At 37.5% G+C, this 23,757-nt stretch overlaps 3 protein-coding genes across 3 annotated transcripts; 2 read left to right on the top strand and 1 right to left on the bottom strand.

The window, feature by feature from the left end:
• Nucleotides 1-4,294: 4,294 nt before the first annotated feature.
• Nucleotides 4,295-5,510, bottom strand: LOC111946433. The gene is made up of 3 exons (XM_023949662.1): nt 4,927-5,510; nt 4,681-4,836; nt 4,295-4,594 (listed from the first exon to the last, which is right to left on the bottom strand). Exons 1-3 carry the CDS (start codon nt 5,499-5,501, stop codon nt 4,360-4,362), a joined length of 966 nt encoding a protein of 321 aa, XP_023805430.1. The 5' UTR covers nt 5,502-5,510; the 3' UTR covers nt 4,295-4,359.
• Nucleotides 5,511-13,949: 8,439 nt separating this feature from the next.
• LOC111946466 lies at nt 13,950-15,988 on the top strand. Its single transcript, XM_023949824.1, has 6 exons — nt 13,950-14,456; nt 14,566-15,115; nt 15,202-15,281; nt 15,384-15,434; nt 15,515-15,598; nt 15,730-15,988. Exons 1-6 carry the CDS (start codon nt 14,275-14,277, stop codon nt 15,770-15,772), a joined length of 990 nt encoding a protein of 329 aa, XP_023805592.1. The 5' UTR covers nt 13,950-14,274; the 3' UTR covers nt 15,773-15,988.
• A 31-nt stretch (nt 15,989-16,019) lies between these two features.
• LOC111946467 (G2/M phase-specific E3 ubiquitin-protein ligase-like) lies at nt 16,020-19,097 on the top strand. The gene is made up of 5 exons (XM_023949825.1): nt 16,020-16,228; nt 16,649-16,827; nt 17,142-17,314; nt 17,414-17,628; nt 17,741-19,097. The coding sequence occupies exons 2-5, from the start codon at nt 16,684-16,686 to the stop codon at nt 17,986-17,988; spliced, it is 780 nt and encodes a 259-aa protein (XP_023805593.1). The 5' UTR covers nt 16,020-16,228; nt 16,649-16,683; the 3' UTR covers nt 17,989-19,097.
• Nucleotides 19,098-23,757: the final 4,660 nt, after the last annotated feature.

A 23,757-nucleotide genomic window follows, 5' to 3' on the forward strand; every position in this document is an offset into this window, starting at 1 on the left:
AGGTGACGAGTCAGACTAAGAGCGGTTCAGAAACTAACCTAAACTAAGTCAGAAAGAACAAGGTCCAGTTGCAACACACAGGTTGCACACAGGGTCTGGTGGCCGGGGCGATTCCCATGAACCATGGTCGAGTCCAACCAGGCAAAAAGACACAAAATCGCTCCTCCCTGGACCAGGAGCGTTATAAACATGGTTTACTACGGGGGCAGAGATGTGTAAGACACGCTTACATTTAAGATACAACAACAACAAATCCCAGTGCAAATGAACAATTACTGAAACACAACAGCAAATCATGAAACACAACAGCAAATAAAGAAACACAACAGTAAATCATGAAACACAACAGCAAATCATGAAACACAACAATAAATCATGAAATACAACAGAAAATCATGAAACACAACAGCAAATCATGAAACACAACAGCAAATCATGAAACACAACAGCAAATCATGACACACAATAGTAAATCATGAAACACAACAGCAAATCATGAAACACAACAGCAAATCATGAAACACAACAGCAAATCATGAAACACAACAGCAAATCATGACACACAAAAGCATATCCAGGTGCAAATCACCAAAAAACAACCCCATTACAAATGACCAAAACCAGAAACACAACAATGAAAGCAGAGACACGGCTTCTAACAGAATATAATACCAATCGTGTATGATTTTTTAAAGTTATTTATTATTGTTTTCTTTATGTGGACATTTCAAATACATGAGACAGTCCAAAAGCATCTTTTTATTGCATTACTAAATTAAAATTACAACAGTGTTTAGCAAGGTAATGTTTTTGCATCACTTCCGGTATTAAGGGTATTCCCTTTCCGTTACCAGCTGCTCGCTTTCCTTAATTTTTTCTCCATCTTCTGTTGTGCTTTGCTTAACGGAAATGGAATACCCTTCATTACAGAAGTGACGCAAAACTTTACCTTTCTAAACATTGTTGTAATTTTTATTGTAGTACTACAGTTTAAAAACTGCTTTTGGACTGTCTCATGTATTTAAAATGTCCACATAAAAAAAAACTGTAATAAATTAATGTAAAAATTCTTACACGATTAATTTTATTTTATGTCACTTCCGGGACTCAGGAAGTTCCTTTTCTGTTAGAAATCGTTTCTCCGCTTTTGTTGTTGTGTTTTTGGATTTGTTAATTTGTACCGAGGTTGTTTTTGTGATTCGGTATTTGGTAATTTGCACCCGGATTTGCTTTTGTGTTTTAGGACTTTGTAGTTTGTTCCGTGATTTGTTGTTGTGTTTCAGTATTTGTTAATTTGTTCCGAGATTGTTTTTAGTGCTTCATGATTAGTTCGTTTGTACCAGGATTTTTTGTTGGTTGTATCTTAAATGTAAATCTGTCTTGCACCTCTCTGCCACCTTAATAATCTATTAAAAATGAATAAATTTCGACATTTATACGAGCTGGCAATGAAGATTTGTCAGCATATTCATGCTACAATAAATATTTTGTGAGAAAGTCCATCTTTGTTTTATTTTACTGTATATATTTTTTCAGATTTTAATAGAGATATCAATTATAATAAAGGTGCTTTATAACTCTGAAGATATTGAAGCTATTATCACCAAATCATGACCAATTATCCTGTTGTAAGAAAGATTATGTCATAAATTCACTTTCTATATTTTTAAGAATTTTTTAACATTTAAATTTCGGATCATATTTGGTCAAAAATAATAAATAAAGATACTGAAGCTAACAACAATATAATATGATATATATGAGGTTCCATTTGTGCCAAAAATATCAAAATGTGTTTTTGCGTCCACTGCTATGTCTTTGGTCCATTGTCTATGTCTACTGATCGTGTTTTTGCGTCCACTGTCTATGCTTTGTGCTCATTGTCTATGTCTACTGATCGTGTTTTTGCGTCCACTGTCTATGCTTTGGGCTCATTGTCTATGTCTATTGAACGAGTTCATTTTACATCGGTTCATGTCTATGTACTACTAAGCAATATCTTCTGCATGCCCATGATTCTTTGATTATTACTTTGTATTAACTTTGTGATGTATATGCTTGCTTTATCCTTAAACTTTATCTTTGTCATTGTCCTTATCCCATGTCGTTTCACATGTCGTCAGGAAGATCCTTAGCAACCGTTGCTAGTGTCGTTTGCTATGTCGTTTCACGTGTCGTCAGGAAGATCCTTAGCAACCGTTGCTTGTGTCGTTTGCTACGTCGTCTCACCATGTCGTCAGGAAGATCATTAGCAACCGTTGCTAGTGTCGTTTGCTACGTTCTCTCTCCATGTCGTGTCCTTAGATCTTGTTGTATTTCAAATTTTGCAAAGGTCGTCAGAGAAGTCTTTTGTACGGTCGATAAATTGTTTCCCGTATTATCACGGAACAAAACACTTAAAAAAAAAAAAACTTTATTGACAATCCTGCAAACGCGCACTGCCAGAAAGGGGGGGGGGGGTGCATGCGTACAACGGTTTCACGTAGTATGGCTTTAATTTAATCTTGTGATGAAACTATTATTTCAAATTATTTTGAAAAATGACTGATCTTTATAAAATATGTTGTTACATATCTGATGGATAAACGAGGATCAGACGGGCTAATAAGAGCCTTATACTGGTCCCGAGTGCGCCATTTCATGGTCACATAGATTAAAAAGAAAAGCTCAAAAACCAGTCAGTTTTCGACTGTTATATTCATAATTAGTGACTCGACCCACTAAAATTTGAGAAGGTAACTCATCGAAGATATTTTAAAGGCTTTGAACACTAAAAAGGAATAGATAAATGCAATTGTATTCATTAAACAACACTTTCATTAACAGCATACTCCTAAACCTGTATGACACACAAAAAAGCTCTCCTGGATCTTCATGGCACGAATTGCCATTTATTCTTCAAATGGAATTGAAGAATCTCTGTGGGCACAGATGGACCAAAAAATGATTGTTTCAGTTTCAGTTTATTTTTTTCAAACACAAATGAAAAAGTCAACACAGTTGTTTGAAAAAGACACATAACAATACAGTGTGCTTTAAAAGGAGTGGGTTAAAGAGAAAATTTAATGATGAAGTGTTGCAACATTCCAGGAAAGTATGATCCTGGCTGGAGTCATTCACACCTTAAAAATGTTTATATGTTAAACTCGATATAATTTAAAATCCCCTCCCATCTTTAACTGGATGTATCAAAATGTTCTCTGACAATTTGTAAAGTCTGAAGAAGAATGTCTACTCCAAAGCAAGTGCTGTCGCCTAGTGGAACAATTCTCCCTTGGAGGAACTGCAGAACAATGTCTTTTAAAAGCAGTGGTGCCTCTGGAACATTAACAGTCCCATCGGTGTCTGTAGGTGTTGGTCCTTCCCAGTCAACTCCATAATCTTCTATTGTTGCCTGTATAAGAGTAGCATGTGTTAATTAATAAAAACTTGTAAATAAAAAATCCAAGTATTGATTATCAAACTCAAGTGAAATAATGTGCAATAACAGCAACTGACTTAGTTACAGGTTACCAGTTACTTACAGGTTCAGAGATTGTAGTACTGTTTCGCAACTGGCCTTCAATCCACAGTTGTTGAGGTGATCTGCCTTGTTCAGTGGAAAGGGAGTGGCGATCCCAAGCTTGTTTAAAAAGCATCAAATGTCTGTTGATGCGTGGAAGCATCACATAATGCAGGCAGATCATGTCGAGCTCATTGTCGGGGTTTAAGGCATTCGTATGAACCAAGTGTTGGAGAGCATGATAGTAATTGACAGTAACAGCCCGCCAAACATCTCTCCATAACCTCTCAATCCGCTGATTGTGGACACTTCGGCCTGTAATGAAACGTCTTCTCTCTGTGTAAAAAAAATACAAATTTCAGTCCAAAAATACAACAATTTTATGTCTAGGGAATTTCGCCTGGCTGTTTTTATAAATCAAAATGAGGGAAAAAGATTTTTTTCTTAAAGTCTATAGGTAAGTTTCTGTTATTTGCAAAGCTCTGTTCAGGGTGGGTTGCTATAAATGTTGAAATTATAGTTTTGTAAAATAAAGTCGGAACAGAAATCAATTTTTGGATTCCTTAAATGTCACTTTACATGTTCAACATCAGTGCTTCTCAATTATTTTTTGCCAGGCCCCCCCTAGGAAAAAGAAAATGTTTCGCGAGCCCCCCTGACCCCCCCCCCCCCCATCAACCCCACCCCCCCACTCGCACAGTGACAATATATTAGGTTAGTATCTATCAATCTAGTTACTTTTGAAAAACTGAAAAAAGAATTTTTTTTACTAAATCTGCATGTATACTGAATATCAAATGCATGCATCCATAAAAGTCTTATCAGTCACATCTGGGATCTTTGTGCAAGAAACAATTTTAACAAAAAATTAATAAAATACCTGGTCCACGTAGCGGATGCTCGAGCATAAAGCGAGCCACCTCAACATTTTCACCCCCTTTATCACTGCGGACACGTGTTGGAACTCCAAACTGCTGAATGGCCTCAAGAAAGGCTGAAAAAACAGTGGATGCTCTATTGTTGTCAGCAGCCTGGAGGTACATAATTTTTCTGCTGTAACCATCGATTCCCCCATGAATGACGATCCTCCATCTGCACAGCAAAAGTAGAAAATTACCGGTACTATTAAAGTACTGTTCCAAAATTGGACAAAAAAAAAATACGCAAAGAATGTGTACCGTATCAATTTATGATTCCCATCAATGTGCCAGAGAGCCATGGGTGCTGGTACTGAGTAGACTCTTCTTGGAATAATATTGATGCTTAGACCGCGAAAAAAGGTTCCAACTGGATCCACAAGTCTTAGTGTTTCCATTATCCGAGATCTCTGGATTCTAAAAGGTCAAAAAACACAGAATCAATATCATTACTTGTACAGTTGGCATTTCAAATTCATAATTATTAATATTTTTGGTTACACATACCGTAATCCAATGCTGTTGAGATATCCAGAGACAGTTTTAATCCCAGAATTGGGAAATTGGCCAATGAAATGGCTGATTATTTCTCTAAGATCCGGATCTGGTAGGTCACTGTAAGACATCCTTACAGATAAACCATATTCAGACATTCTTCGGCGTATGGTCCTGTAACTGACACCAAAAAGCCGCGCAATTTCCCTCACTGTAAAATGAAAGTCAAGAAGGTACTGCAATTGTTCACTGGAAATTTCCCAAGAGGGGCGTCCTCTGTTTCCAGTCATCAGCAAAGAAGGCCTGAATCCCAAAGAAGGTTCATAATGAGCGTTTAGTAATTGCAGCACTTTTTGTAAATTTTCTATGATGTTGTCCACATCTTGTAAAAGTCCCCTGTCTGCACATATTAGAAGTATTCGATGGAATTCTTCATAGCGAGAATAAAGGAAATCCAAATCCATTACAGAGCCTTGGGATTCCAGTTGGTCACAAAGCTGCTGGGACTCTCTAAAGATGAATTCCAGTAGCTCACGGCAGAGTGGTTCTTCATCAAAACTGCATTGAAAAGACATAAAAGTTGTCATATTATTATATTATTTCATCGTCCCATTGTTTACAGTCTCTCCAACTAGCTTTCAGACACTCACAACCGCAACCTATCATTACCAGTGCAATATGAATCTCAAGGACCTGGCTACAGACAACAACATGGCGCCTTAGGATGGATTAAACACTGGAGCTAAAGCTTCAGTGTAACAGATTTACAAATCTGTACATTTTAGTCTATGTTAGGGTTGGGCGACATGTGGCCATAAAATAAAAAGACACCGATTTTGTTTTTATTAATTCGAGTTCCGACCCCCCCCCCCCCCCCCCCACACCCTACTTAAGGAAAGCACTAAGTACAAACGGCAGACAAGTTAAAGCAAATGTTGCTTTCATTTAATCAAACCCACGACAAATGTAACACCCATTTCTGGTATGAAAAAATAAATGAACACGCTCTAGGAATCAAAGTTAAGTAGTTAAGACTTTTCTTCTTCCTCCCTTTTTTGACTTGTGTCTAAATAATTTTTTCTTGTTTTTGTCTAATTTCGTTATTCTACACTTGTTTTCACTTGTCCAAAATAAAAAGGTTACTTCTTTACTTAAAGTCCTAGCTGTGTTTTAAGTCACACTTTGTAGTCTAGACTAAAGGAGACAAACATTCACCTTGACAGTAGCATCATTTTCTAAAGGATTAACAATACAGCTCATATCTGGGCTCTAAGGTTTTAAATTAATTAAGAAACCCCGTCTTCTCAGGCGTTGTAGAATGAGTGAGTGTGTGTCTGTGTGTGAGAGGACTGAGCGCGTGCCACGCGAGTGCGCGTGAGAGCCTTTAACTCTGATGGGCTTGCAAAATGGATGAGCAGACAGCCCTACTGAAAATGTTTGATGAAAGAATTTGATGCCAACTCCGAAGCTATAAAAGGAATAAGAAGTTAGGCCTGGGCGATAAATCGATTAAATTCGAATTTTTTGTTACGGGTGATTTCAAAAATAACTAAATGGGCTCTTCCGGCGCGGCGGGGGGCTGCTTTCCTGGCTGGGCTGGGGCGGCGCTCTCTTTCCCTCTGCGCCTCCCTGCTCTCGCCGCGAGGCTCTGGGGGCCTCGCGGCGGTCCTGCTGGCCCTGGCCTGGGTGGCGGTCTTGGTCGCCCGGGGGACGGTTGTTCCCTGCCTGTTCCCGTGTGGCGTTGGGGGAATTCCGGCTGCCGCTGCTGCTGTGGCGGGGGTATGGGTGTGGGGGTGGCTGGGCGCTCCTCCTCCTTCTTTTCACATTCCACCATCCATTTTAGAAGAACATAAACACTCACCTGAGCACAGGTGTTAGCTCACCTTTGCACTAATAGTTTGCATGATTGAATGAATGAAAGATTTCACACTAGTTGGTTTAAAGGCATAGGTATGCGTTCGTGAACACTATCTGTTTTGTGTGCATGTTGACATGTGGACATTTTTGCGGCTAGCAGGTGTGTTGATAATATTTGAGTGTGTGTGAACAGGCCCCGCCCTTTTTGTACTACATTTGAACCGTACCGTAACGATAAACAACCAGTAAGCCTGTCTGCTCTATGCTGCTTCATGGTCTTACCCCCTTTCCCCTCCGATTATCACCCTCCTACCCCCCCTCTCTCTAACGTCCCTCTCTCTTCTTCCCCTCTTTCCTTTTCCGTCCGGTCCAACACCAAAGATTTTCAAACATGACTGAAATTAATAAAGTTTGGCCTCAATTACAAAAGGGGTTTATTCAGACATACCTTTGGTTTGTCTGAAGATGAATAACCCCTCTTGTTAAAATAAAATATGTCCAACACAAGAGGCCCTCAGCTCTCATCTGTTTGCCTAGCTGTTGGACAGGACAAGTTATTAAAAAAAAAAAAAAAAAAAACTAAATGAAGTTTTTGTGTAATGGCGTATTTTTGGCTCCCCAGAGCTTCCGTAGCATTACTTTCACGCGGCGGCACGCGACAATCGAAACACGAAGCAGCTAGCGACAGCATGGCTACCGGTGACTGTGCGAAGTTTGTTCCCTAAAAAAGGAATAAATTCATCTGTTGTTTGGAACTGGTCTGGGTTTACTGCCACAGACGTGGGGGAATAGACCCCCCCCCCCCCAGCACGCTGCCTAGTCGTTTGCATGTCGATTTTCTCCGTCAGGGCGGTCACGGCTTCCATAATTCTTTCAAACATACTTTCATCCTGCAAGTTCTGCCCGCTCCCTTTCTATTGCTTTTTAGGATGAGGCGCTTTGACTGGAGTGTGTGCAAGGTTCACTAACTTTTCTTTGGAACTTTCTCCATCCCCTGTAGTGACTTCAACAGCTTCCTCACTCATGATCTCGTGAATATTGGACTGTGAATAGTCGTGCTCGGCCATTTGCATTCGGTTACTTAGCTGACTTTAGATTTTCAAAAAGGAAGAAAAAATAAGTCTACGGTAGTCCGCTATTCCTATCACAAACTTTAAATAAAAAATGAAAAAGCTTGCAGTGTTCTTGGTTATAGAATGCATAAAAACACACAAACAAGGACAGAAAAAAACTATTACACCAGGCAGGGCCCGCAAAGTACGTTCGTTCATTCCGCCATCTTGCCTCCCTCTCCGATACTCACTTCTAGTGCTACTGGTACTGCTAGTCACTCGTAAAATTTGTGGGGAAATTCCATCAGAGCTTGAAGTTGAACAAGACAAACAAAGACTGATATAGAAAATGAGACTTACCGGTCCATGAAGAAGAATATTTTTCACAAAACGCTGGCGTCTTTTTTTTAGAATATTTTCTCGGGTTAGGTGCAACCTAAGCAAGCTGTGAAGCAACGAAAGTTGCGGGAAGTAAAACAGACGAGTCTGAAGCCCTTAGTTTTCAGCGTTTGTTACCCACTTATCGCCCCCTGGTGTTTGGGTGTAATATTGTTGTCTCAGGAAATAAGTCGTTCCATTATCACATCATATCTATAGCCTCAGTTCTTCATAACATACCTGTTAGGACTGTTGTGAAATATCTTGGTGGTCATATCACCAAAGACAGTAAAACAATGGAGGAAATGAACTTATTGAAAACTTTAGAATAATGTAAAGTCAATTTAAACATGTGGTCACAGCGAGACATTTCTATTCTGGGCAGAGTGTTTTTAACTAAATTAGAATGTTTATCCAGATTCATTTATCCAGCATATTCACTCCCAATTCCTAAGTCTGCAAGGAAAGCAATAAACCAGGCCAATTTCAACTTCATCTGGAAAAACAAAACCCATTACATAAAAAAAGGAACAATAATTAAGGATTACAGTGCAGGTGGACTTAAAGCCATAGACTTTGAACGTTTGGATGGTATGATTAAAATTAATTGACTTAGGTCTTTTGTGCAAAATGAAAGAAATATTTGGTTTCATATTCCCTCAAACATCTTTTCTCATCTAGGGGGCATTGAGTTGCTTCTAAAATGTGACTTTGATTACAGAAAACTTCCTATTAAACTTTCTACTTATCATCAGCAGGTGTTACTGTACTGGAAACTCATCTACAAACATAACTTTAGTCCACACAATATTCCCATATGAAACTGTCGGTATGTTTTATGTAGAAACAAATCTTTATTTTACAAAAATTGGATTGATAATGGCATGTGGTCATTAATACCTATTATGAACGACAATGGAAACATTATCTCATTAGAAACTTTTTCCAGTAAGTTTAAATTAAATGATAGAAAACAATACAACAATGTGATCAAAGCAATCCCTCAGACTTTGATCCAAATGTCCTCCAGTTTGGTTCATAATGTTCAAATTCAGCTTCCATCTCTGTTGTTTGATGGTCGACCGGTTAATTCAAAACTTCCAAACTCATTTATACGATCTTTATTTGTTAGAGAACTGTTTCCAACATTTGACAAAAATCATTCTATGTCACAGCATTACACAAGCGAGGAAATATGCAAGTTAAGATCTCAGTTTATTAAATATCCAATTTTCCAAAAATACAAAGAAATCCATTTTAAAATAATGAATGCAGTCTATCCGTGCAAAGAACCATTACACATACGTTATGGTTTTCTTGAAAATAACTGTTCTTTTTGTGATATAAATATTGAAACACTTGATCATTTGTTTTTTGAATGTATATATGTTTACAGTTTTTGGGTGTCTTTCTTTTTTTGGTGCTCTTCAAAGTTTCCCTTTCCTATTTCTATTACAAAAGCACATTATATTATTTGGAGTAGTTTCTGGCGATAATCTATTTGATTTGACATTCAACACCTTGTTAATATCTGGGAAATTTTTCATTCACAAGTGCAGATTCTCAAAAACCAAACCATTATTCAATACATTTCTTAAAGAAATCAGTTTATATTTTAAATCTCTGACATGGATGAAAAACAAAAATGCAATAAAACTTTGTGTTTTCATTGAAGATCACATGCTGTATCACAATCCCTAGTATTGTAAACTACAATTCTATATATTTTGTTTTATTTATTTTTTCTTTTTCTCTCTCTTTTTTGTGTGTTGTTACTAGGTGTATGTTTAAAGTTCAATAAAAAAAATCATATCTATAGCCTGCTTAACAATGATTATAAAATACTTGCCTCAACCTCTGCTGAAATAATCAAAAAGGTATTGGATTACATTATAGATGAGACTCATTCTGGCTTCATTCAAAATAGACATATCAAATAATATCAGATTAGTACTTGATTTAATTAATTATTCAGATTATTTCCCCGACGAACGTTTTATCCTTTTTCTCGATTTTTACATAGCTTTTGTCACAATTGAACACAACTTCATACTCCAGGCGATAGAAAAATTTGGTTTTGGTCCTTTTTTTAGAGCAGCTGTTAAAACCATTTATGCAGGAGGAAATTGTTCTATCAAACTTCATGCTGGGACTTCTCCTCGATTTTTACTAAAAAGAGGAGTCAGGCAGGGATGCCCTATTTACCCTTATTTATTCCTCCTCTGTACCCAGCTCCTCACTGACTCTATAAAGCTCACTCACTAAAAGGTATTTCAATAGCAGACCACACAGTCACTATCAGCCAACTAGCTGATGATACCACCCTGTTTCTAAAAGATCATTCTCAGGTACCTTATAGGTATTAATCTGATCAATAATTTTTCCACTGCATCTGGACTCTGTTGAAACATAAAAAAATGTGTATTATTTTTCTTAAACACTGTGACGTCCTCTCTATCTGTAATATTCCAGTGAAAGAGTCCATCACCTACCTAGGAATTACCTTCTCTAAAGACAAAAAAGCCAGATGCCAATTAAATTTTAACCCTACTATTAATAAAACACAGAAAAAGCTGAACCAGTGGCTCCAGAGAGATTTATCAGTAAGAGCCAGAGTTTTGCCAACTAAAGCTGAGGGAATCGCCCGCCTAACGTACGCAACTTTATCCCTCAATGTTGACAAAAAAGTTCTGAAATCCATTGACAAAATGCCATTTAACTTTCTTTGGAGGAACAAAAACCATTATATTAAAAAAACTGTTGTAATTAACACTTACGATAAGGGTGGTCTATAACTTTATAGACTTTTGTACATTAAATAATACCTTTAAAAGAAATTGGCTAAGACATTTTATTAAGACTGCAACTTCAATCTTGAATTTCATACCTAATTACATTTTCTCCAAATTAAGAGGCATAAAATTTATTTGATTCTGTAACTATAATGTATAAAAGATCCCAATTAAGCTTTCTTGCTTCCATAAACAAATGTTACTTTCCTGGTTACTTGTTCACAAACACAATTTTTCTACACATATTTACAACATATGGAACCATAAAGTCATTACTTATAGACATAAATATTTTTTTTATCCATCTTGGTTTAATCAAAACATCCTTTTGATCCATCAGCTGTTTAATTCAAACAGATCTTTAATGTCACATGAAGAATTCTGCTTCAAATACTCCATCAAAATACCAAAAAATGAGTTTAACTTTGTTTTGAAAGCAATTCCTAAATGTATTATTACGTTATTCAAATGCTCATTATTGCAGAGTCCAACTGTATTACCAATTGATCCAACTAAAATAGAAATAGGCCAAAATTTTTTTCTTTTTTAATGAAACACAAATCGCTGTATACGCTCACTCTTCCAGAAGGATGTTGTTTCCATTCCCTACGTAGTTTCTTATTGGAATAATTTAGTTTATCATGGAAAATTAGAATGGAAAAAGATCTGGAATTTACCTGCAAAATACTTTTTAAACAATAAAGTGAAAGAAATCTAATTTAAACTAATCCATAGATTCTATCCATCCAAACTATAACTGCAAAGGTTCAAAGAAGATATTTATTTTGCCTGCTCTTTTTGTCAAGAACACCGTGAAGATGCGGTACATTTATTCTGGTCGTGTCCCTTTTCCACCACTCTCTGGTCTAAAGTTTGTCATTTCATTTTCGCCCACATTGACCCTGACTTTCGCCTGTACTTAGAAAATGTCATGTTTGGCCACACCCACTGTCCATCTCATAAAAAAGAACAGTTGTACATCATTGACCTTTTATTGTTTTTATGCAAATGGAACATTCATAAATGAAAATTAACGAATCATACCCCTCATTTCTCAATCTTTGTCCATGAGTTACAACAATACATTAACACAATAAGAAACTCAGACGATAAGAAAGCCATCAAAAAATTTGATCTGTGTGTCAGTTTCAATATATCTGCGTAAAATGTAATAATAACCCCCTGGCTTGTTCCTTCGTTGTTGCTGTTTAACATTGTTTTGTATTGAATTGTTAATTTCAATAAAGTTTGGGAAAAAAACATCATATCGATAAACTTGAAAAAACTCCAATTCTGACCGAAAAACTTTTCAAAAGCACAAAAATGAGACAATTCACGTTGGCCACATGTGCAGCCAAGATGCACACATTGCTCAGAGCGTGAGGTTTCATGTGTCATTTTTGTAACTAATAAATAAATAGGAAGTATTAATTAATAACATAGATAGCTATTATGTTAAGAAAAAATATCTGATCACCACCACCCAAAATACATAAATAAATAAATTCAATGAAATAAAAAGATAGGGAGAGGTAGGGTCTTCTGGTTGACAAATTTCGGTTTGACAAAGATATTTGGAACTGTTGTTTAATTGGTCAAACCAATGTCACTCACATTTGAAAGCTTCGCCCACATCTAACTGAGCTATAAATTAAAGAGCGGCAAACACGTTCATTCTCTTTCAGCCTGCTGCAAGACACATCGCTTCCGATTGTTAAACACGCATTTTTGAAAACGTTGGAGAAACGATTATTGGTATGGAAAACCAGTACCACACCAATCCTTTGTAAGTTATTTTCATGTTATAGTGTACATGCATGTGTGTATTGTTGTTCAAATGTTAACTTTAGCTTAATATCAAGCTCACAGTACTTTTTACGGTTTCAATCTAGGTCAGTGACTGTTATTACACATAAACATTTTTTTAAATAGATAGTTATATGCAGGTATTAAACAATGTTCTTTTTTTCCATCACATGATGCTGCTTGCAAATGTATATATGGGCGCACGGTAAGCACCGTCCTTGGAAGCACCCGCCAAATGCCAGCAGTGTACCTGTGGCGTGCATTTTTCCCCCCACAATTTTAATTATAGCTTCTGCAGTTTATTATGAGCATACAGTGTTGCGAGTTTGGACCAAATTGGCGGTTTCGGTTCGTAATTTGCGGATACAAATGACTTTAGTCGAATTGGAAATATTTGGGTGGGCTTTTGGGTTGTTGGTCGTTTTTTATTTTTACATTAAAATAGCGAACTGTTCGTTGCTAGTGGAGTAAGTTAAAGCCTAATCAATACGATCATTTTACGACAGCTAATTTTTATGAATAAAAACGTTGACTCCGTAACCCTTGTGCTATCCTAGGCACTTTAACATTGGGAGTTGGGTCATCTAGACCCACTAGACAGTGCTCTGAACCTTTTTTCTTCAATGATTTGTGATCTTCACTGGTGTCCATGGATTACATGAAATCTTTCCACTTGGGCTTCACGATATGAGGAAAACTTGCAATATGCGATATTAGTGATCAATATTGCGATAACGATAAATTTGCGGTAAATAAATAAACAAATAAAAAAATTAAAAAAAACATCATTCCCATTTCATTGCAACAGTTTAAAAATTATACTCCACATGACCCTCATCGACATGGGGGACAAACATCTAGCATAATAGGCCTCCATCTGATTGGTCAAAGTATAAAGGGATTTATTTGATTCGTTAAATGCTTCAAGCTGCTAGAAAATTGTGTTAACACATTTTGGCTTTGCGATTTATTGCGATATTCGCCGTCTTTTGCGATATGCATATTGCAGAGCTGGATATTGCGATAACGATAAATTTGCGGTATATTGTGCAGGCCTACTTTCCACCTTTATCCACCTTTGTCGTGGTAGGGAGAACACATCAATGTAAAGGTTTTGGAGGGGGGGGTGGGGGGTGGGGGGGGTCACAGGATAGCAGAAGGGTTGAAACCCCTCACAACAATCACTGCTTACTGATATTGTCTGGCTACATGGCAACTTGTGTTTGTCTAAAAAAGGGCGACTTAGTTAGGTTGGAGATGGTAGTTTTTCTGGTGGTGACGTACACTCGCTCCAGTTCTCAGATATAACTAGTGTTTTAAATCCAAAGTATTTATATCGTTTCAGACTGATGTATTATAGGTTCAAATCCAGTTTACTAAACTGTTCTTAGTTAGAGTCCAGCATTACATAGTTCTGACAATGTTAAAATAGTTTAGTTCACTGGCAACAGCAAATAATTTAATAAAGTGCCTGGATGATTTTCAAACTCATTGTCAGGTCCGATGACGTGAGAATGCTACTTGAGCAAATGAGGAGGAGCACAGCCCTCATTGCCCAGAGGCTGGAAAATGCAGGGTCTCCTGTGTCAGATGGTGCCAGCAATTCCTCTAGCCCGAGTGTTTCTGCTGAGTCAAGTGGATCTGTGGTAGCTGCAAGGTGCTCTCTCAGTGGTGACACTGTTTTTCATTGAGATATTTTTTCATGACTGAAAGTGTATTGTAAAAAGACTTAATGTGTTTACTTTTTCTTCCTCGATGACATCCAGATACACCATGTCTGCACCAGTACCACAACTGCATTGCACCCCAATGATGGCATCTCAGCTTTTACACACCCCAAGTATACCTTCTTCCTCCAGGGATGATAATGTCCAAAGAGACCTGGCTCGCTTATTTCGACCCTACAATACTCTGAGTTGCAGTGGAAGAGGTCCTGCACAAAGAAGAAAAAAAGAAGTGCCATGGTCACACTTTTTTTTTTGTCTGCCAGAACCTGAGACAGTGTCTGTCCCTACCAAGGAGGAGGCTCTTTATTACGAGGAATGCGGAATTGGGAAGAAACTAGTCACATTTGCCAGAAATACAGGAGATCACAGTTTCTTGTCGGAACATCTTTACTCTGCATTTCCCCTTTTGACAGAGGCTGGGGGGTTTTCTCTGGCGAAAAGTGACAGGAGGAAGCAGTTAAGTCTGCTTCCTATTCCAGCAAGTGGATATTCATTAGAATACCTTCGATGTAGAGTGGAAATAAAAAGGGCTCCACTCTACATTATTCCCCTCCAAAGAGCATTGACATTACAGCCACCACACATCGAGGTAAAAGTGTAGCCCACAAATTTGCTTTCTCTTGTAATACACCAGTGTAATTCAGATAAAATATAATTTGTTTCGTATGATTGCAGACCACTGCTGTGATGGAGAGGTGCCTATCATGCCAGGTGAATGTACCACTGTGTGGGCTCGCACAACACATAAAAACATGGTAAGTAAAAAAATCATTAAAAATATTTATCAATTATTATAAAGGAAATGCCAAACTGAAGTAACAGTGAAAATAATTAATTTTTTTTATGCAACTTCAAAGTGCCCAAACACAGGAAAGAGCTGAAGAAGCACAGTTGTTGTCGGATGAAAGGTAGTGAATTAATGTTGATTTTTGCACATGTTTTAAATTTATTTAGCAATGATGGAATATACTTTTTTTTTTTTTTACAGAACAGACAATGAAGATGAAGATGCAGACCTTGCTGCTGCAATTTTCGAGTCACTCCAGGCAGATGTGGTAGTCCAAATTGAAGAGTAAGTTAACATTCAATGCTTCAAACAGCATATGTATGGTCATGAAAAAGCTGGGTCCTTGAAAGTTTGTGGAAAATTAAATCTTCAGCAAAGTTTTGGAAAAGTCATGAAATTTCACACTTTTTTTGCAGGCCGCCTATTGTTCTTGATATTGAGCAAGGTGAACAAGAGTAAGTGACACTTTAGTTTCATTTTATTTCCTACCTTCTGTCATTTAATCAACATTAAATATGCTAAAAGTGTAATATGAATTTCGAAGACATTGTTTTCTAAATTGCAAAGTGTGGGCTAAGAAAAATTGTTTTTTTTTTTTTTACAGAAAAGATTTGACGTCTATTTTGAAGGACCTCCAAAGCCAGGTGGATGAGGGACCTGCCCCCCCTCATAACTGCATCCATGTGACAAGGGATTTTGTTTTGGACAGCGCCTTCAGGGCACTCAGAAGACAGCGCTTTAATCCTCGCCATCGGATTGACATCGTTTTTATTGACGGCGCTGGACAATCTGAGGGTGCTGTTGATGACGGAGGGCCGACCAGGGAATTTTTCAGGCTGTTAGTTGTTGCCATTAAAGACAGCATTTTCTTTAGTGGGAGCGAAGACGGCAAGAACTTAACACTGGTATCTCGGGGTATGTAAACTGTAATGCCATTTATAATAGTAGTAGTCTTTCTAGTATCTTGATTCAAAGGCCATTTTGTAGTGCTGTCCGAATCTACAATTCCAAAATTGAACACAAACCTTCTAATTTTACAGAAATCTTTTTGAAAAACCAGTGTGCAGTGATTATCTCTACATCGGCAAATATAGACCACAACTTTTGAGAAAAAAAATGTGTTCCAATGTAATGTTTTAATAAACCATCAACATTTTTCATCATCAGAACACTGCAGAGTCATAAATAGTCTCTAAACGATCATTAATAAGATTTTTGATTGCAACCAGTAGCTAGATGAAGTCATTTCTCCGGTTTGAATCAGTGATGTGTGAAATGTTCAAATGTTTTGAACATTTCAATTCATACCATTGATTTCACTTATTTGTCTTTCAGCTCTGGCTTCTGGGGAATATAAATTGGTGGGGAAAATGATTGCTCTTGCCCTCATTCATGGAGGCACAAAGCCATCATTTTTCTCAGAAAGATTGTATACAGAAATATCTGGGCAAGAAACATCAGATGTGACCTTGGAGGAAGTGGATGACTGGGACGTAAAAGGCAAACTTCAAAGGGTATTTTCTATAAAGTTTTACCATCTTCTGGCGGTTAGCAGTTTAATGTGTAAGCCAGCATATCCATGCACTTCCTGACTCACATCAGTGTAATGATTCCATTTTCAATCAATCAGATATACTGCCCACAAGAAGTTGAAGTTGTAATTGCCATATGTACATTAAAAAAGAAAAAACATCAGGAAACAAATTATTTTCTCAAATTGAGTACACAGGTCTTTGTTGCTTTGTATGCTAATGAAAGGGACAAAATAAGAATTTGCCCCTTACTTGCTGTAATAGATGGTCATGTAATGAATTATGCTTTTTTGTAGATAATGGATGCAACATCCTTGGAGGAGGCACAGGATGCTGTGGCAGAGGCCTGCGGGTTCCTGTCTTTGCTGGGTTGTGCATCATTTTTATCAACCTTTGAGCAAAGACTCACCCTTGTGAAAGAGGCAGCCAGGGCTTTTGTTGTGGGGCGCACACAAGGTGCCAGAACACAGTAAGTATTTAGGATTTCTTCGCAGCCAATTATTCCCGCTGTTTCTGTATTATAAAATGTATTGACCAAAATTTTAATTCAAGTATGAATATTTTACAGGCTTGTTGAAGGCTTGGAAACCCTGGGTGTTGCGGAAGCAGTGCGAAGTAATCCTGGGACTCTGAAAGCTTTGTTTGTTGGGGGCCAAAAACAGGTTCAGTTGGAAGAGCTCCTCAAGCTCTTCAATGTGTCTTTTTCTGCTCCAGGAAGCAACAGGAGGCAGTTGGAAAACACTGCTTTCATATTTTGGAAGGACTGGCTGCTGGAGGTGGACGGTAATGTGATTTATTTAAATTGTCAAAATCTTTTAAAAATGTCAGCCTTTTGATTAGAGTTTTTAATTGCCTGCAGTGCAAATACATATTACATTTGTGTTTTTCATTTCAGAGGGAAGCAGGCCAGTGACTCTAGGGCAGATTCTTGTGTTTGCTTCAGGGACAGACACCATTCCACCACTGGGATTTCCCACTCGCCCAAAACTTGTTTTTTTACATTGGGAAGGGGTTCCAAGAATTTTTCCTGAAGCAAACACATGTGATGTAACCTTACGGCTGCCATTGCACTCCAGCTACTCGGCTTTTGTGGAGCACATGGAGTCGGGGATAATCCAGTCCCCCACTTTCGGCTTTGCCTAGTTGTAGGTAGCGCAACGAAGTTTCTTTATTCTTTTTATGAGTTTTTTTTTATTTATTTAACCTTTATTTAACCAGGAAAGTCCCATTGAGATTAAAAACCTCTTTTCCTAGGGAGTCCTGGCAGTTATTCTTTTAGTTTATACAAACAATTTTGAAAATGAATTATCTTCTGAATTATGTGAATGTGTATAGCAGTTAAAATAATACTACAGTAAAAGAGGCATAACGATCAAATTGCATCTCACTATTACAAAATCAAATTAAATGATCAAATTAAATCTGAATTATAATGAGAGTACCGGGGGAGAAAAAACTAATCTTTCTCTCTCTCTTTTCAGCTTTCCAGAATTGCAAATCCTGAGGGAATATTTTCTTTCATGTTAAAGACAAATTGCAAGTTTTGTCGAATTCTGTTAATAAATTTTTTTATTGTTTAATTAAATCAATAGCATTTGTCTCTTCATTTCCAATTTTCAAAGGCCTTAGCATTTAGTGCAATTTATTGAATCAACTGAGTTGTTTGGGAACTGGAGTGCGGCCCCACGACCCGGTCCTGGACGAGCGGAGGAAGGTGTTTGGTATGAAACTTTGGTATTAGTTTAATGATTGCTTATCTCTCTTTAAAGCTTCTGACAAAATGTCATAGATGACTTACCTTCTCAAATTTTAGTGGTTCGAGTAACTTACATTAATGGAAATAATGCAAATCTTCGACTGGATTTTAATATTTTCTTTGTAATCTGTTATGCATTCATTTGACCACAAAATGGCGCTCTCAGGACCAGTGTTGTGCTCTTTTTAGCCCGTCTGATCCTCGTTTATCCACCCGATTTGTGACATGTTTGATAAATTTCTGTTATTTTTAAAGACTTAAATAATAGTTTCATCTCCATATTTAATTGAAGCCATACCTTGTGTATGAATTATCGCCCTAACCCATATATAGCGCGGTCGCCATTTTGTAGGGTTTTCCGAATATACAGTTTAAAAATCTTGTGCACTAGAAATTTCCCAGACTTTGGTTTTACTCCCAGTGCCCCCAGAAATATTGCTCTCCTCATCTTTATCATGCCAAATGCTCTCTCCACCACAGAGTGTGTCCTGGTTGTGACGGGCCACATTCCTCATGGGTTCCTTGTAGGATGTCAGCAGCGTGATGGGATGTGCAATGCAGAGATGCCCACCATCGCCCAAAAGGATCCTTCAGGTGGGTAATGTTTTATATACATAAATTGGGCTTTTACGTATATACAGTGAATCATGGATTGATCTTTGATTCCCAACAAAAATATCTATAAATTTGACATTACAGTCACATACAGCCTGCATTTGAATGGAATAAAAAAGCTTCCTGTTAAAATAACAAGCTGAATTTTCTTTGGGGCCTTTATTCTTATTTGGCAGCCATCGATGCTCCCCACGACCTTTTGGAATATGGAAGACCAAGCGAGCTGCTATAAAACCAGAGGTGACTAATGGCAGTTCATTCCCACTGGGAAGCTGGATGACCCTGCTCATCAGCTGGAGGATAAGGTCTGTCGTCCTGTGGACAATGTCACTCACAGTGGACCGTGGCATGTCAAAGGTCCTGGCTACCACAACGTAAGATGTGCCACACGCCACCCAGAAAAGAAACACCAACATCTCAGCCTCTTGTCCCCCCAGAGTGTGAGGAACCCGAAGCTGCTCCATCAGATGCTCGATGGTCCTGCGGGTCAACCGAAAATCCGGTCTTGTGTCGGATTGACCGTTAGCGTAAAGGGCCAGGACAGACGCCTTTATGTTTGCTAAGCAGTCGAGACGTTGAAGACCCTGTAAAATGGAAAATTAATATATTTCATTTAGGAAATTAAATATCATTTTTTGAATGTTTCTATTTATTTTTGATGTCTTACATTTTAGTTTATGAAGTATTTTTAAATGCTGAAAAATCTCGTGTTTTTATTATGGGTAAAGAATGAAATTATTTAAAAAATGAAAGTATTTTTGTTTTAAACAAGTGATATGATTTGACTCTGAATAAAAAATACTAAACTTTGAACTCACAAGTGTTTCATGTAGTTACACTATACAACTCATAATCCAATGTTAAAAAAGAATGTTAAACTTACCCAGCAGATTGTGTAACCTTGAGCACAATTAGTGACAAATGCTTAAGTTTAAAAAAAATGTTTTTTACGTTTAACTCGCAAGTTGTTCATGTCTGGCCTGGGCATACAGAGGAAATCTTCTGAGACGTCTGCTTCTCCTTGACGCCCTGTGATGCTGCATATCTGCTCGTTTTCGGTTTGATCTCACGAAAAACGGTTGAATTATTGCCAACAGGAACATGGACAGATTCATATTCAAAGCTATATTTCAGTAAAGTAGAAGAGAAAACTAATGAAAAGAAATGCCTCCTTGCAAGGCCCCGTAAATCGTTCAGCGACAAAAAAATAAATATTGCCATGGACTAATGACTTGAGGGTTTATTTCTGAAGAAATACATTAAATCAACACCAATGTTTTTGTAATTTTATTATTAATAAATCAGCCACGTTTTTCATGATCAGAACACAGCACATTCATAAATAGTCTTCGTAAAATGTTCATATTTATTATGTCATTCTCCGCGTTAAATAGAAGTAGTTCGCCTCCAGATCAGATGGTGGCGGTAATGCGCCACTTTGTTTTCGTGTCAAGCGTTGTATGCATGGCCCCCCCACCCCCACCCTTTCTGGCAATACGCGTTTGAGGGAATATCAAAATAAAGTTCATCTTAAAAACGTGTTGTCATGGTTAACCCTGACGTCTGCTTTGATAAACATTTCTTTTTCGTTCCGTGGTAGTACAGGAAAAAATTTACCGGCCGTACAAAGGACTTTTCTGACGACTTTGGCAAAATTTGAAAAACGAGAACATCTAACGACAAAACACGGGGAAACGTCGTAGCTAACGACAGTAGCTATCGACAGTAGCTAACGACAGTAGCTATCGACAGCAGCTAACGACAGTAGCTAATGACATTAGCTATCGACAGCAGCTAACGAGAGTAGCTATCGACAGCAGCTAACGACAGTAGCTAACGACAGTAGCAAACACCGTAGCTATCGTCAGTAGCTAACGACCGGAGCTATCGACAGTAGCAACGGTTGCTAAGTCCTGACGACAAAGTGAGACGACCAAAGACATAGACAGTGGACACAAAAACAGATTTTTGGCACAAATGGAACCTCATACATATAATCTTTGTTGTAGTAGCACAAGAGGGTCATGATTAGTCAGTACAGGAAATTTGGTGACAAGAACTATTAAGCATCTTTATTATGAATCATATGTCTGTTAAAATTTGAAAAAATCTGTACCATAAAATAAAGATGAACTTTCTCACAAAATATTTATAGTAACATGATTATGCTGACGAGTCTTTATCGTCAGCATATATAAATGTAGACATTTACTCATTTTTGAGAGATTATTGGTTTTTACAGAATGGTGTTTCGCAGAGTTTGCACATTGTTGACGGTCCCTTGGCAGCCGCCTCGCTGCTCTTTCTGAGATCATTTCTCATTAAAAGGCAGAAAAAAACGATCTTTTTTCTTTTGAATTGCATTTGCAGTTCACTCTCTATGTTTATACAAAGTGATTGAGATACTGTCACATTTGAACGTTTATCAGAAGAGTTATTGAGACCGGAAGTGCGAATCTGTGAAGATCTTTCTAATTTTACAAGTCCTCTGAGTCCTGGACTCTGATTCGTTGACTTCCCCCACCCCTTGTTCCATTATCGGACACAGAACAGTTTTGAAACAAATGTCTCGTAAGGAATATGTCAAAAGTCCGAGCGCAGTTGTAGCGCGCTCGTGATTCACAGCAGCAGATTCACGCAAACGCGGCAGCAGATTTGAGCAGTTGTAATCACAGATTTGAGGTCGTAACGCTAAAGGAACACATGCAAATGGGAAATTGTCACATTTTTATCTTCATACATAAACTTAGAAATGAAAGAAAATGATTATCGATTATCGAATTTAAATGAACCTCCTGATCTCCCAAAGTCTGTTTCAACTCCTCCCTAAAATCCACTCCGTTTTTTACATTTCTCCCTACTTGGTCCTATACTGTTGTCTTTTTTTATTCAATTTTTTGATGCCCTGCGAAAGTGGGGCTTTCTAATTTGTCGAAATCAAATTGTGACATGTACCTAAAATGGTTTTATGGGATTGCCATGACCTATTTCTCATATTTCTGGACTTCTGCAGGGCACAGGTGGCTTGCAGGATCTCTGCAGCCCGTTGATGAAGCCATCCCTATCTCTGCAGCTGGCCTCTTCAATACTTTCTTCCTCCACGTAACACAATATCTCTATGTCTGAGTGACGCTTCCATCTGAGGAGGCGCTCTTTTTGGCATTTCAACGTTGTTATGCTAATATAACAGACTATTTTCATCTTTGTTTAATGTTGAAACAGGACGTTTCATCTGGAGGAGGGAACACGTGTTAACAATTTTTACCTGTCATGTGTGCGCATGACAGGTAACTTAAGGTGACGATGGGACTTTTGGGTATGTGAATGAAAAGGAAACTAAAGTTGTGGTCCTCTTCACCCAAAAGTGGTTCTGAGCTCCTTATTTTACAAATGAAACTCCACTTTACCGCCACCAAACCCCGGAAAGCTGGCTACACTAACAAGATTCTGATTTTAAGTCACCAAAAGGTTCCAAATTTCTTTGTTTTTGAAACCTATCCGGATATAAACCTTCACAAAAAGCTCCACATCTTTCATCTTCAAGCTAGGCTCTAATTAACAGATAACTTTGGCGATTTTTCCTCGTTATTCGATGGCTTTTTTCTCGTAAATTTAATAGTCACAATAAAAAAAATTGTTTGTAAACTGGCCCTAAAACTCCCTCGTACTTTCTTAAATAAAAGAGGCTTTTTTTGAAACAATTTATAAAGAACTTAAAATGAAACTTAAAATAAAATTCAAGATAGTTTATACCCTTTGTGTAAAAACCAAGAAACATATTTTTTTCCTTTATTTACACAAAATAACATTCAATTTAATTTTATGTTCTAAAACAAACATATATTTAAACCCTCAAAAAATGTAGTTGTTTTTGGAAAATGCTTTATTGTGTTTTTTTAAACTGATACCCACATGTTTTGTTTTCATAAAAAATGACTTACATTTATTTTGTGAACCCTTACAAAAATTAAAAAGCAGCATAAGCTTTTTACTCTTATTATTTATCTGTTCATGAAAACTAATGCCCTATTTCCTTTTTATTTATTTATTTTGTCATTTGGATATTGATGTTTGCTGCTTTGGTCTTACATTTCTTTCTTCTCTGGGAGGTTAAAGTTGCCATGGTTCACGATTTTGAGTTACTTAATGCTGTGTGACTTGTAACCCTTGTGCTATCCTAGACACGTCAACATTGGGAGTTGGGTTATCTAGACCCACTAGACCAGTGTTTTTCAACCTTTTTTGAGCCATGGCACACTTTAACCTTGACAAAAATCCCGCGGCACACCAGCATCCAAAAAAATAGATTAAAAAAAAAAGATCAGTCTGTATTGATCTACAGCCGCTCTGCAATCTCACATGCATTTTTGTGATAATTGTTGCAGAAAACGCTGGAAGCTGCAGCTGTTTTTTCTAAAAGATGTATTAAAAATTACGTCAAAAGATTCAAAAACTGTTTGATGTGTGTTCGTTGTTTTAAGATGTTAAGAGGAGAGACTCATTGTGCGCTAAGACAGTCACTTTACTGCATCATGGGAGAT

This window comes from Oryzias latipes, chromosome 19, assembly GCF_002234675.1.
Source record: "Oryzias latipes chromosome 19, ASM223467v1".
NCBI classification, from domain to species: Eukaryota; Metazoa; Chordata; class Actinopteri; order Beloniformes; family Adrianichthyidae; genus Oryzias; species Oryzias latipes.